Source organism: Rhagoletis pomonella, unplaced genomic scaffold (assembly GCF_013731165.1).
Source record: "Rhagoletis pomonella isolate Grant_MI unplaced genomic scaffold, Rhpom_1.0 Rhpom_scaffold_01800, whole genome shotgun sequence".
NCBI classification, from domain to species: Eukaryota; Metazoa; Arthropoda; class Insecta; order Diptera; family Tephritidae; genus Rhagoletis; species Rhagoletis pomonella.
The window spans coordinates 7061-23250 of NW_023460354.1; the positions used below are offsets into that span (position 1 = coordinate 7061).

The 16190-nt window shown below is 33.7% G+C and overlaps 2 protein-coding genes across 2 annotated transcripts in view; one reads left to right on the forward strand and one right to left on the reverse strand.

Moving 5' to 3' along the window:
• Positions 1-456: 456 nt before the first annotated feature.
• Positions 457-16190, forward strand: part of LOC118752736 — a 29375-nt gene continuing 13641 nt past the window's right edge. The window contains exons 1-2 of the mRNA XM_036487615.1: positions 457-614; positions 3784-4218. Of these exons, the coding sequence (XP_036343508.1) occupies positions 611-614; positions 3784-4218 (439 nt within the window). The 5' untranslated portion in view covers positions 457-610. The remainder of the gene's footprint in view (positions 615-3783; positions 4219-16190) is intronic.
• Positions 8226-12658, reverse strand: LOC118752737. Its single transcript, XM_036487616.1, has 2 exons — positions 12535-12658; positions 8226-9224 (listed from the first exon to the last, which is right to left on the reverse strand). Exons 1-2 carry the CDS (start codon positions 12536-12538, stop codon positions 8368-8370), a joined length of 861 nt encoding a protein of 286 aa, XP_036343509.1. The 5' UTR covers positions 12539-12658; the 3' UTR covers positions 8226-8367.

The following is a 16190-nucleotide window of genomic DNA, read 5'->3' on the forward strand; positions in this document are numbered from 1 at the left end:
AAGTTTCGGATCGATATCGCACTTGTTGACCTACAATTTTTTTAACATCATACGTCAACAAAACCGATACCGATTCCAAAATTGTCGCTAACTGGTTACAGAATCTGCCCCAGGCCTACAAAAATGATATCGTCCGATTCAGCTAGAAAAAAATGCTTCCAACAAGTAGGAGCTTCTCTGCATTATGGCCTCGAACCGACATACTATATACATCTTTCATTTGAATTCGGGTTTTGTTAGGCGAGTCTCCCTTGAACCGTTTTTTCCATATTTTTGGCCTATGTGCGTTTTTATTCGAAAACTAAACGATTCGGTACCGACTATCGAGAGTGTTGGATACTTTTTAAATCGGCACCGAATATCGATCAATACTTAAAAGTATTCACTCAGTACATCACTAGCATTCATCTGATTACTTTGCTGATTGTGAAATTGTATACAGTCTGAATTGAAACATTAAAGTCTAAGCAACACTGCAATTAAAAACAACGGCAGACGAATTCATTATCGTTTACTGACATTCTGTAAATAAAGACATACATATATAAATAGTATCTACTTATTTACAGATTATTTACTTACATACATATAAACAAGAGAAAATAATATAATGGGTAAGTGAAGTTTACAAATACAATATTTTTCGCAGAATCCTTTATAAACAGATATCCCTAGCCTAGAGTGAGAAATTGATAAGTATATTTTTTGTGAAACCCTATATTTTGATATAAGAAAACATCGTATCCAAAACTACTAAGGTTGTGTTATCTTTACCCGTTTAAATTCAGTGAAAGGCAAATTTGCTAAGTCCGAATGGAGCACAAGAAATTTGATATGGTCAAAATAATCCGACAACTTTTAATTAACATCGAAGCGTTCTTTCTAATTTTGATTAGCTATATAAACGCAAACCGTTGCATTAAAAGTTTTGCAAAATACTTGACAAACTGTGAATTTATTTATATCTACACCGCTGGAAATATATATATGTATGTATGTACATATGTACATACCTCGCTCCATTATATCTGCGTGCACCCTGGGTTTTTGAAATATTAACAAGGCTTTGCAAGCTAAATTTTTTTCGATATTTCTGTAACAAAATATGGTTCATGCTGCAAACGAAACTATATAAAACAAAGTTTGAAACTGTATACAAAAATTAAATTATTAATTATTATTAATTAATTAAAATTTAACGGATTTTCATCAAAATTTTAACCTTTTTACTCAGATTTTTTCTGGATGCAGTTGTATAGCCCATTCAATTTTAATATAACAATGTACAAATTTGAAGTAGCTAAGAAATCGCGCTGATTTTTTATAAATTTTTTGCCGACGGCTATCGACATTTTTCTCCATACAAGGTATGGTCGATTTTTTTATATGGAAGAAAATACTTAGAATGTGTGAATAGTTTTGATTCAGCAAATGATAGATCGACACTTTTAATGGATTTTCTATGTTATTTGATAAAACATAATCAAATAACACAGGTCAACAAAAATGGAAAAAAAGTTTGGTGCGGCAAATGTTAAAGCTATTTTTGATCAACTTTTTTTGTGCTGATTACGAATCCGTAAGTATAAAGTTTCCATCAGCTCCAGATTTTGAGAAGCACGAGGTGAAATTGTCAAAACATCGCGTTTTTTGCGATATTTCAGAAGCTCTAGCAATTAAACAAAAGGCGATAGAATCTTTCACTTAGGCTTAAATTAAGACTTGAACTACCATCCCTAAAAATACCATCCCTGCACCTTGATGCTTAGCTCACTTATAGTGTTTTATTGCACAGCAAAAACTGATTTTGACCAAAATTTTGTTTTTCAAAATCATAATTTTCCAGTTATTGTTCAATAAATGACCATAAGAGACCATCAGGTCAAGATGCAGGGATGGTATCTATTCTCAGGGACAGTAGACGAGGATTCTAGCTTCAATTTAAGCCTTAGTGGAAGATTTTATTCCTCTTTTATTTCTTTGCTGGAGCTTCTCAAATATTGCAAAAACGCATTTTTTTGAAATTTTGACCTCGTTTTTCTCAAAATCTGGACCTGATGGAAACTTTCTACTTACGGATTCGTAATCAGCCAAAAAGAGTCTATCAAAAACAGCTTTAACATTTACCGCTCCAAAATCAGTGTTGCCCTGTGTTATCGATCTCAATATGTAGCATATGCAGGCGCTCATGAGGAGTTTTGGAGTTCAAACGTATGTATGTATGTATTCAACTCAAGATCATTACCGAATCTACCGAAAACAACTTAAATATCTAGTGTGTTTTAACGGCGAAGGGGACACGCAAAAAAATTTACGTAAAAAATGCGCTTAAAAGCACTTCGGCGAAGAAGGACGTGTAAGCATATAGAATGTTCCAGTATTCTTCGAACAAAAATCTGTGGAACTGTCATAACTGGCCAAGGACTGTCACTTCAGCATCATTACCCTTGGGAAATTTGTATGCTGTAAAACCCGCAAACATAACGAGCCCTAACCGCCAAAATAACGTAAGCGACATCTTTTTCAAATTTTTCTTTTTGATGCAGAAATGCATCTAGACGCTCTAGGAATTTTCTGCTTCAAAAATAAAATTTTGAAAAAAATGTCGCTTACGTTATTTTGGCGGTTAGGGCTCGATAAGTTTAGGAGTCTTTCTTCGCCGAAGTTGTTTACGTATCGAATGCATGACTAACTTGTGTACATAATTATACATACATACATACATACGTATCGTCGTTTAAAGTACAAAATCGCTTATCAAAATAATGCAAAATGGTTATATTTTGTATAAAGCAATCGCATTTCTGGCTAGTATATTTCAGGACGAATGGATAAGGATTGAGCCAAGAGCTTTTGTGAGCAAATCCAGTTTTTGGCAGCAAATGTCAGTTACGCGGTTTTGTACTTTAAACGACGATATTTATCGATATGCCGATCCCTTAAACCCAATGGATTGGCAACAGCTATGATTATCACAAAATAATTTTATAACAGGAAGCTACTTAACACATTTATGGTTTATTGATAAGTATAAATTCAATCTTTGTGCAATATATATGTATTTCCAAGTTAATACTTACATATATATGTACATACATATAATCGTTGTCAATGTAAAATATCATAAGTGTTAATTTAAAAAAATGCACTTTTTTAATTCCGTTCAAGACTTCCAATGTCAATTAAAAAACAAAAACATGAAATCTCACACTTGCCGCGTACGCCGATTTGCATTGTTACACCACATACATACAGTCAGCTTCAAAAATATGCATACTCTGACGTTTTGACGATTTTATTTATTTATATTTTCCATGCCACATTTTCCTTATTCTTTATAAACATATAGTTCGTTCAAAGGCAAGAATAGTTTTTTAGTTTCACACAGATCCCCTGAAAATTAAAAAAATTCAAAGAAATTTTCATCGAAATACGATTTCTTGGAGAAATTTTGGGAATGCAGTTTTGTAGTCATAACGCTTGTAGTAAAATTTTTCTAAGAAATCGAATTGAAAAATTTAAAGTTTCTTGGTATTTCTTGCATTTTCCCCGAGCTCTGCAGGAAATTAAAAAAAAATTTATTCTATGGTTTTTTTGTTGAATGAATCAAACTTTTACAAAAAATTAAAAAATTTAAAAATTTGGGATGGAAAATATAATCGCCTTGGTATGCATATTTTTGCCGCTGACTGTATGTAGATATGCATGTTTGCACAAATTTTTAACTTCAAGCATTACCCTTAATTAATTTACTTACATCTAATACAACATCCCTTTAACTTGCAGGTGAACATGAATGGATTTCCACCAACATCGAAACCGATTTGCCGCCATTTGCCGTCCAAGCTGGTCACGATTCGGACGGTGATGCGATCTTTGTCGGTCGCGCCTACCACAAAGGCGATGTAGTAGTTGCTAAAGTTGTGCCCAACAAGCAACAAGCCTACGTCGCCTGGGGTGGTGAGGAGGTGAACAAACATGATATAGAGGTATTAGCGGGACATAACTATCACTGGGTGCCCGATGCAAATGGTTCAGTGCCACCTGGTGCTGTTAGCTGTGGACTTACTAGCCTTGGTGAACCATTGTATGTGGGACGTGGTTATCATGCCAACAGTTTGACACCCGGCAAGATTCATCCATCTCAGGGATGCTTGTATATTGGATTTGGTGGCGAAGAAGTGACTGTCACCAACTATGAAGTGCTGGTGCGGAATTAATTGTCAACCGCGTGGGGAAGGTTTGGTGTCAATGACTACAAATTAGCATCTGACTAAAAAAACTGGGAGTTTGGATATTTAAATGAATGCTATAATATATGTAAAGTTTTATATGTTATTAAAAAAATGTTATAAAAAATTTTATAAATAAATAACAAACGCTGAATTTTAAGTAGTCAACTATGAAAGAAGGAAAATCTATCTATCGAAAAAATGCTTGCTAAAGCACTTTTTTGTACTGCATAGTAAAAAGCCAAATCAAAAAGGCACTACTTAATTATACATGATAATTTATTTCAGCAGCACCTTTCTTCAGAATCTAACATTCTTCATAACAGAGTCGACTTAAGGAGCCTCGAGGCCCCTGCCGGCGGCAATCGTGAGGTCACCCAATTTGTAAACAGGCGGAAGGAAGAAAACATTTATCTGAAACGTTTTTATTTTTAAAACAAGAAAAAACCTTAACAGTATAATCCAATATGTACAATGTATGTGTTAAGTATTTGTATTTTTTCTGTTTATTGGCCTAATAAAAAATAATATTCAAACAATTTTATTGAGCTCGAGGCCGTTTTTAATGAAAAATTATTGTGGGAAAACTATTTGTTAACTATTTTTGTTTGCTTACAATAAACGGCCTCAGATTCAATAGAATTGTTGGATGTAAATACTAAAAATACTCCACTTGAATTTGATTTTCTAAACAGGCACACCCTCTAAAAACTGTGTTATAAAGCTTTTGCAATCTGTTTTGTTTGACATCCGTATTGTAATATTTCTTTGGAGCAACTCGTTAAACTTATTTAGACTTTTAAACATTTTCGAAATAAAGCCTTCCTAAACATTTTTGGATTTGCTCGGTATCATTTTTTAATGTTTCATTTTACCTATTCACTAAATTTGATTTGACTTTTTAACAGATGGCGACCCTATTTGAAAACATTTTCTAAACAAAGCTTTTTTCGATTTACAGCCATATTGCAGTATTTTATTTAACTTATAAAAAAATATTTGATTTTAAAAAAGTTGGCAACCCTCTTCAAAATATTTAAAAAATAAAGGTTTTTTAAACCGAATTTCTTTACCATACCCTTCATTCAGTTAATTAATAAAACTTAATATGACTTTTTAAATAGGTGGCAATCCTGTTAAAAATAGTGTGGTAATAACGCTTTCTTAAATCTCGTTCGTTAGGCATACTGTAAAATTTAGATGCACTTATAGTTTAAAGTAGATTTTTTAAGCAGGTGGCATCCCTTTTCAAAAAATATCCTTATTTTAATCTAGATCCTAAGCTATCTGTATGCCAAATTTTATACAAACAGAGACAAATGAACATACTTACATGCTCACAAACTTAAAAATTTACAATATTAGCAGCTTTTCATTCGTTTGTCAATTTAATTTCTAAACTGGCGGCAACTCTCGACAAAAATATTTTACAACTAGATACGGTTTTCGTATTTTTCTTGCATGGTACCCACAATACTTTATTTAACTTGTTAATTAAATTGATTTTGAAATTCTTAAGAGATGGCAGCTCTCTTTAAAAAAATACTAAAAAAAAGTTTTCTCATATCTTGTTCAACTTGTTATTTAAATTGAGTTTAACTTTTTGAACAGGTGGCAGCCCGCCTACAAAATATTTTCAAAATAAAGTGCTTTTAGCCCCCTTCTTTAAACGGATACCTTATTTAACTAATTAATTATTCGATTTTAACTTTTTGGAACCCCTTACCTTTGATAACTAATCTCTTATAATCTCTTACAATATTTTATTTAAATTATTAATCAATTGATTTTAGGTTTAGATTTTTTTTCATCGCTCCGCTCCGGTATTTTATTTCGCTCCGAGCTCCGCTCCCGGTCCCAATAAAAAACTTTTTTATTTATTTAATTACTTACATATCGAGCCCCAACCGCCAAAAAAGTTTGTAAAAGTTATTTTTCTTAATATGATCGCAATGTATTTTGTCTTGTAAATAAAATGGCAGATATTAAATGGATCGGAAATAAGAAAAAAGTGTACGGCAGAAACAATGTACAGACAAGAACCGAAAATTGTTTTGAAACGGATACGTTTTTGGCGGTTTTTCTGAAATTTTTCGTTTAGTACGCTTTTCTTCTGCACTTCACAGATGCTTTTTCAAGGAAAACAAAATATTAAGGAGGCGTCTGACCAATTTTATAAAAGTAAAAAATTTCTCAAAGTTTGGAAAGGGAAGTGGATCCCTTCAAAGGTAGGCTTCGGTCCGAATGCTATCACAGCGTTAAGAGTAGTAACATATTTTAATAATATTTCCGTACCTAGAAATGTGTGTAAAAAAATTTTCGGTGTAAAAATCCCGAGCACAAAGTAAAAAGTTATGGAAAAGTATTCTACCAATTATGTGATATTACTACTGAATATTTATATATATGTTGCTTTCACAAAAGATCGAAAAATATATGCCTATTAAAGATGCCTTTTTAGAGCTTATAAATCTAGGATCATTGAGCAGCTTTTAAAATCCTCTAGCTTTTATGGAAAAAATTGACCGTATTCAGCCGTTGATTTTTTGTAAATGCTCCGATATTGGTTGTATAAATGCTCATATAATATCTGACGCTTTGCATATGGAGCAGAATATAAAGCTTAAGGATTTCATTACTGAAACGTGGGGAGGTGCGATTTCTCATTCAGCGTTTTACACGAGGCTCTCACGAACAAGAAAATATCCCAGAACCAGAACGAAAAAGCGTAGATATGAATTCCGGCCTCGGAATTTAGAGAGAAAGTATAAAAAACACATGTGCTCCTTGCAAAAAACTATTGTTTTCCGAGGCACTGCCAAAGAATTTGCATGCAATGCGTAGAATAAAAATGTTCAAATTTGGCCACTGAATTTTTTGTTTGTTTTTGCTTTTTCCTAAGTTTTTGTTTTTAATACCTTTTTTTAGTTTTGAAGAATTAAAGGTTATAGAAATAAAACATATATACATAAATTTGTTACCTCTGAACTTTTTAGATACTTTACTTAAATCATCAACAATTTCACGTTATTTGTGGACTTTTGGCAAATTTGCTTTAAGTGTGAATAAATAAGTTTTCTTAAAGCACTGAATTTGTTTTTTATTTAAAATACATGTAATAATTTTTTTTTATAGAAATTTAATAATAAAAACCTGGGTATCGTAAATGCAGTTAATTTAAATTTGGGGTCATAAAAAACCCCACGCGATAAATTATGTTAGCAAAAAGCAGCGCTACGGACGGTGGGGTAAATATTCTTCGGCAATTTTTAATCAAACTATAGTTCATTATTAAACTGAAAGTGTACATATGTATTACAGTTTCAAACTTTGTACAGAATTCAATTTTATACCACATGCATGAAACTTTTTTGTATGGAAAAATTGCGAAAGAGCGTCAGTTAAAAAAATTGTCAAAAACTCTGATTAAAAAATTGGGAATTTTCATGAAAAGTTTTTAAAATTTGAGATTTATTTTTGTGAAATCTGTGCAAAGTTTGAAACTTTAATAGATTTAGAATAAAAAAGATAGTTTTAATAAAAATTACCGAAAAATATTTGTAATGAAAAATATTGTGAATCTTATAAAATAGATAAGTGTGTGAAATTTTTCGACACTGACTGCTACTGCCTGCTAATAAAAAATGGGGCGCATTCAATTTTAAACCCGATATATCATACAATGGTGAGAATAAACAAATGGGCAACAAGTAACCCGTTTCCCAATAACCATTAATATCATCAAATCAGCGTAACAATTCTTCGAATTTGATGTAAAATTTTTTTTATTAATTTATGTGACACAATACATGGCTCGAATTTTACCAAATATCTATGTATTTGAGTTATAAAATGTATGTATGTTCACGATACAGAACAAAAATCTGGAAGACCAAGGTAAAATGTTTATACATTTACATCAATGAAGGTATGTATGTAGTTGTAAGAAAAAAAACATTTGTATAAAACAAGAATGTATTAAAAAGTTGAAAAAGGGCAATTTACGTGTGCACGTAAACATACATATGTGTTTACAAATGTTTTATGAATGTATTCCATTATTCTACGTTGCTCCGGAGTGGCTGAGTTGAAAGCTCATCTCGTTGTCATAAGCCATTATGCGGTACTTTGTCCTTTAAACGCGCACCAAAACTTCGTAGTTTTGCACTCTTACTTCCTGTCCACCAAACGGAATGTACAAGCAGCCATGCGATTGATGAATCTTACCGGGTGTCAGACTGCCACCATAGTGACCACGGCCAATATACAAAGGCTCACCGTCGCTGGTGCGGCCACAGACAACAGCGCCTGGTGGCACACCGCCATTTGCATCGGGTACCCAACCGTAACCGTAACCGGCTAAAAGCTCAAAATCATGCTTTACTACCTCACGACCACCGAATGGTACATAAGCGCAATTCTTATTCGGAATAACCTTGGCGGGCAGCAGATCACCTTCATGGTAGGCGCGTCCCACGTAAATGGCATCACCATCAGCATCATGACCGGCGTGAATAGTGCCAGGCACTAGATTGCTACCCGATGAGTTGACCCAGGTTTCAGGTTGTACGAGCACCTCATAGCTATCGAGCCGCTGTTCATGGCCACCATACGGAATGTAGAGGCAGCCATGCGATGGGTGGATTTTGCCGGGTGTCAAACTGCCTTGCCAATGGCCGCGTCCAATGAAAAGCGGCTCACCATCGCCGGTTTGGCCAACACGCAAAGCATGTGGTGGCACTTCACCACCGCTAGCTGGTATCCAGCTGTAATGATGACCGGTCAACACTTCGATGTCTTGCTTGTTGATCTCCTCACCACCCCACGCGACGTAGGCTTGTTTCTTGTTGGGAACGATTTTTGCAGGTAATATATCACCATTGTGGTAGGCACGGCCAACATAAATTGGATCACCGTCCGAGTCGTGGCCGGCATGAATGGCGAAGGGTGGCAAATCGCTGTAAATGCTTGTGGAAACCCATGTGTGTTCCGCTAAAAAAAGGAGTAGAGTGAGAAGTGAGATTTTGAATAAATTTTCTTACTGAGTGTTAAGGTTGAAAATTTAATATAAATGTTTGATGGTCTTTTATGTACTTATAAGTACACAGTGAAATACATGAGTTAGTAATAAAGCAAAATTTATAAAATATATGTATTTTCTATTTGCAAAAGTTCCATGTGACACCCATTTATCAAATTTCTTAGAAATACAGTTACCAAGATAACTAATGCAGCGTATTTGCTAGCTTATTTACTGTCCTAGTTTAGTTACTCTAAGTATGTAAATACTTATGTATATGTATACGCAATATGTACATAAGTTTACTAATAATCTATCAATTTTCAAGCTCTTCTGTACACATACTTAATTTTAAAACACGTAAATATCAATGTGGTGTTCAATAACAAAGTCATAAATAAATACATACATTGTATATGTAGGCATGTGTAAGTACATAAGTACATCAGTGCAAACACTGGTATGTGACTCAATACCCTGCCGTAAGGGAGAGCGACTACAGTGCTGATGAATCGGTAGCTACCTGATAAATTCCGTCAATTACCGAACGACTACTTGCAGTGTATTTCAGCGATTACTTTTACAAGGCAATGTCTTGGGCGGTAGTCACCATCGGGGCTCTCTCTGCAATACCGGGAGTTACTAAAGTAGTCACTTGCGTGATTTATGGGCGCCCTACTTTTGAACCGCTACTGCACCGACTCCTAGGTAAGTAGATACTCTGTTAACCCGTGGTAGTGCACATGGTAGTGCAGAGTCGAACCCAGAATAGCGAAAAACTACCACAGAGAGAAAAAAATCATAATGGTAGCTCTGAGTATTGCGCAATATTTAAATATAGTGTTATAGGGTGCACTCTACAATAATTTGAGTTATGCATTGAAGTTGAGTAAAATAAATATATTACGAATTTATAAATTTTTAAATTTTTTTTAACTTTTTTTAGAATTTTTTTTAGTATGCAATTTTGTATCCCATTAAATTGTAGTAAAATGAAGTGCAAGTTTTAAGCTACTGCGACGGCTTTTTGCACTATTTTCTTATGGAAGAAAATGCGTAAAACCGTTTTCAAAGAAAATTAAAAAAAAAAAAATAAAATTAACGCCAGTTTTGCAATCGCTTAAAACTTGCACTTTATTACACTAGAATTTAATGGGCTACAAAACTGCATACTCAAAAAATTCGAAAAAGATTTAAAAAATTTGTAAATTCGTACTGTACTCATTTTACTCAACTATACTGAAACATTGCGGAATACTTAGAGCTACCATTGTGATTTTTTAAATTTTTTTTTTTGAGATGACATATTTTCAAAAACGATTTTCTTTTATCAAAAAATTTGTATGTGAAAATTTTTTCAAGTAAAAAAATTAACAAAATATTTTCTTTCATAGAGGATTTTGATGTGTGTATGTGTGATTTTTTTCAAATTTTTTCCTCGCCCCGTTTTCGAAATAATAGGAAAACTATTAACACGATTTGTTTTTGTTTTTGTGCTGTAAAGTTTTTGAAAATGTATTAATCAAGCTCAAATTTCATATTTTTTTATTATTTATGTTTATCCATCAACCCTAACAATTTAAAACAAATCAAACACATGAATGTGGTTCACACCCTGTATTCTATTTTGGTATGGAACGCCCCATATACAAGGTGGCGCAAAATTAAACACCCTTCTTCTTAATCACTTCTTTCTTTGGGGCTACATGAAGTCGCGGGTTTATGCCAACAAGCCTCATACCATCGCAGCCCTTAAGGAGAATATTCGACAGGAAGGCGAACAGTTATCACCGGAAATCTAGCGGAAAGTCATGGGAAATGTAATGAAACGGGCACAAATGGGTATCAACACTGGCGGCAGCCACTTGACGGATATCATCTTTCCCATTTAACAGAAACATTTTTAAAGGTCCAAATAAATATTTCTATAACTCATAAACTTTTTTTTATTTACTAAAAAAGTTATTTAGAAACATAGAATTAAGTAGAAGGCAATCGTCATTAAGAAGTGTTACCGCCTGATGAAATGATTAATTCTTCTGCAATCAATAAATAAACTATACCCGCCTAAATAGCGACCATAATTGACCTAAAGAAAATGTATTGCGTTTCATCAGCACCTCGCCAGATCATACACAATTAAATGACTCAGCAAAGTATAAGCCAACTTTACTGGGAAGTTTATATGTATTCATATCAAAAAGGAGCGAAATGGGTTTAAATTTGGGGTGCAAAACCCCGCGTACTTCTCTGACTACACATACTTCCGGGAGGTGCCTTTCTGTTAGATTTTTTTCAACAAAAAAAAAAAACGCCTTTATTAGATAAGAAAAAAGTTCTTCACTCTTTGAAAAAGACTTCTTTCTTCCTTAAAATATCCAGAGGGGAATTTTGAATTAGAGGAACTTGAAAAGGTTCATGTTTTTAGAATGCGAAGCAAGCCAAGTATTTCGTAGTTTTGTCATATTTTGAATAATCCTCGTTAAGGTCATATTGCTAGTGTTGCTTTCGTCTTTTTAGTCAGCCAAAAATGAATTTAGCGTTCTTTACTTGAGTATTATTGTCCTCTTCCCCGCTTTATTACAAACTAGCATTTTTTGAAACAATAGATTACAGAATAGGGTACTGCGGAATTCTAATGTTTTTTTTTCTTTTTTGCGATAGTTTGCCATTGTCTGCCGAGGGGCGACCGCTGTTAAGAAAAAGCATTTTCTATAATTTTTTGGGATGTTGTTTTGAAAAGGGATCACATCTTGGTGCTACGAGTCGGCTACAGCGGCCATACAATACCTTCATAGCCTTTAACATTTTTAACCACGCTTTTTTTTATTAAACTCTTGGTTGCTGTCCCTCAAGAGATCAAGCCTCGCAGCCATTACTTAAAACGTGTCGACAAAGCTTTCAAAATTAAATAAAAATATGATAGGACTCATGCACTTTGCTTCTTGCTGTTCTTTATTAGCAACAAGCGCTGATTAGATAAAACTTACGAGTTGGTAAAGTACCGGCACTACAAAGAATCGAAGACGAAAATGACACGTAGGTAAATATATAAGTGTACTCGAAACTTTTAGAATATTTTCGAAAGAAATGTATGTATTGTAAATGTATTATTTTTTCTAAGAAATTTAGTTAAAGCAACACTTAATTCGAACTTTATGAAATTTTGAAACAGCTGAGCAAGCACTTTCCTACTCATTCGTTTAACTTTTATTTTTATTTTTTTTTTTTATATTAACACTTTATACTAATTATCTTATCACTCCGTTGTAGCTTACTCACCCATTTTGTATGATTTATATAGGCACTAACTTTTTTGTAAATTTAATTTAATTAAAAAAATATTTTGCAATTGCTTGGCACAGCTTGTGGCGCAGCTCAATATTTCTACGCTGTTTAGCAAATGAAGTTGCAAATGTAACTGAAATTAAATATACAGAAACCGCCAAAATATACGAATATGTACACTAACGGACAAAAGCAAAGTCACACGTAGTGATAACGTATAATTTTGAAGTTTAAGTTGTTTTGGTGTAAGTCTACTGCACTACCAACTAAATTGTAAAAGCAAGTATAAAAAAACTAAACAGGGAGTCTACATATTTGCTAATTTTTGTCTTTCTTGGCAAAACGAAAGATTAAGTTCAGAAGTTTTTTTATCAAGAAGTTGTGTCCAGGCTTTAAATTAATTATGTACGGTTTACAGATTACAAAAAAAAAAATTCATTTGTCTAGATACCGAAAATGTACGTATGAACAAATTTTAATAGGCGGTTGCTGTGGCCGAGTGGTTAGGGGTGCGTACTGCCACTGACTGATCCTGAACTGATCAAGATATAACAAGTAATTTTTAGCAAAAAAAAACCGACTTAAAAAAATATATATATATCTATATATTTCATGATCGAATGATCGGATCTAAACCAAATTATTATGCGACCACCTCTGAGACACTACCTTTCCGTTGCAAAAAGAATTATTGAAGTCGGTTGACGTGGTCCAAAGTTATGCGGTAACATACATAAAAAAAAAAAAAAATATTCCGACGAACTGATAACCTCCCCCTTTTTTGGAAGTCGGTTAAAAATAGAAAATAAAATTGCTACAATGATCCTCTTGACACCGTTTTAGATCATTTTTAGCAGCCTCTTAAGCACATTCGTTTGAGGTGAGGTTAACTTCATGAACACTAGTGTTGATAAGAACACACAGTTCACATGTATCTTATCAGTCTTCAATAAGCTTTTCAGTAAAAAATCAAGATAAAAAGTACGCGAGTGTGAAAAGCTTCAACAATATTCTGTGAAAGCGTCAAAAACAAGTGCAGTTGCATATGGCATGTGTTAGGGCTGGGACTATTCGTATATTCGAATATCCGTTCTGAAAATCGTGTATATGGATTTTGTTATGCGGATATCCTTCAATTGTTCATCCGAATATTCTAAATAGAGTTTGAACGGATTCGTAAAATTTTTCTCAAAATTATTGAGTTGTTTAATAATTAATAAAACACGTAGCTGAAGACGTTTGCGAGAGCGGCATACATGTACAGGAATTTGTTACAAAATTAACCAATTTTAGCTTACTTGAAACCTGTGGCCGCTACTTCCATAGATAGTTGTAGCAGGCGGAACCAGGCGATATTAAAAAAAATATATTTTTTTATTTAACATTAGCCGTCATCGATTCGCCACTTCTCGCTCGCCATGTTTGAGTTCCGGTCGCTTAAAGAAGAATTTTGCATGTGAAAGCAACAACAAAGTTAGCTAGCACGGATAGACGATAGCGAGTTTGGTTGTACCTCATTGAGTTCGTTCGTTTCGCCCCTCGCTAACTGATGGCGAATCGATGACGGCTATTGTAAGGTTAATACACAAGCATTTGTTAATTTTAAATTAGAAATTCGAATATCCGGTTAATAGCCGCCTATTTGGTTATCCGGTTATTCGGATTTTTTATTTAGATATTCGAATATTCGGAATATCCGAACATTCAAAAAATCCGGTTAGAACTCCCTACACTAATACGTGTACATATGTATGTTAACATCCGTTAATTTTGTTATCCGGTTATTCAGATTTTTTAATTAGATATTCGAATATCCGGATTATCCGAACATTCAAAAAATCCGGATAGAACTCCCTGCACTAATACGTGTACATATGCACATATTTGTATGTACTAAGCACGCATACATGTGTGTATACATACCCTGCAAAAATTTGATTACCAGGTGGTCTACTACGACGTGGTTTTAAAGTATGGACAAAAGGCCCAGGTAGCACACTAGTAACTTATTATGCTGATCTGGAGCACTTCAAACCTTCAACCTCTGCGTGGCCCATCGACAATATGATTCGGTTGCCAAATATAAATATTATGAAAACGAATTTTAAGAAAATGCATTTGAAATAATAGATTTTACTATTTACATTTAAAAATCACCTTTAAAAATGATCAAATATTCGGTTTATACAAAATCTTATGAAGTTCAGTCCATGGTCCAAAAGGACAGGACTATTTATAGTTATCTATGTGGTCCCATGTTACACTCTAAAAAAAAATTGTGTAGATTTCCTACCTAAAAGGTAGGTTACTGATTTCCTACCTTATTATTCGCGAAATTACATGCTCGATTATTCAACGAATAGTTTGTTTAAATTTCGGACTTTTTAGAGTGTAATATAGCTGCTGTTGTGTGCGTAAATTTACTAAGAAAGTGTGTACAAGCTACAAAATACACATCTGCTGTTTGATTTCACCCTTAAGCTCGGAACACTTTGACGACTGCAACTTCACGACGTAACGACAGCGACATCATTTTGTCGACAAATGTCGCCTTGAAGCCAGCTTCTTAAACATTTTGAAGACCTCAGCGACATAGCAAACAGCTGATTTTAAAGTTTGACATTTTGGTATATTTATTTCACAAATTGTGTATTTTTATTTAAGTAAATAAGAAAAACATGAACAATCAAGAATATGTGATTAATTTTGCGACAATTTAATTTTGCAGCACTACATCTACTCATTGTCGCCGGCAAAATTAGAAATAGATTTAATTTGGCGACGTCGACAATTGCAGTCCTGCAGCCAAGATGTCGTGCTGTCGTCAAAATAATTGTGTCCGTAAGAACGTGTGTATTTAAAATTTGACAGATGCTGCATGTCGCTTGCTGTCGTCAAAGTGTTCCGAGCTTTAGAATTGTGTAAAGCCACTAACAAAAAGGATTTTTACACACGAAAATGTGCAAACGAGAAAAATACATATTCATCGTGTAAACTTACCAAAAAAATTTAAAAATAAACAAAAATATACTCGATTTATAGTCGCATTTTTAAACAGATTTTTTAGAGTGTATGCAGCGGTAGACCAGAAGAGGTCAGGTCCAATGACATCGCAAGGTTAATGTGTAACCATATTTTCTCCATATGTTTCGGTTACCAGTGTTGGTTACAAGGTAGCGCGGTCCTGTACTAGTATTTAACCTAGTCCCACTTTTTGCAGGGTAGGTATTTAAAAAAAGGTCAATATACATTCATAGGCAAATAAAAGTTATGAAATAACGAATTCATTTATTTATTTTGTTCCAGCTCATATTGCAGTACCTTTTGTTGTTGTCTAGTTGACACCTGTTTACTTGTTGCCCGGAACAATGGTATACATATGTAGTCAAAGAGTTGATGAACCCTGAAAGAATTATTTACTTTGAAAAATTATGACTAAGTTTGTGTTTATTGAATTGAAGTACTGCGATAACTTATTAAAAGCAATTGAGTAAATTATTTCCATTTATTTTTGCATATTTTACAAGCTTTTATTAAGTTCCACCTGTGTGTAATCAAATCTTGCAATCAATTTTTAACCAACTTCCCGATGAGCTAGACTTGAAAATACAAGATTAAAGATGAATTGATCCGCTAGGTGGCGCAGGAGT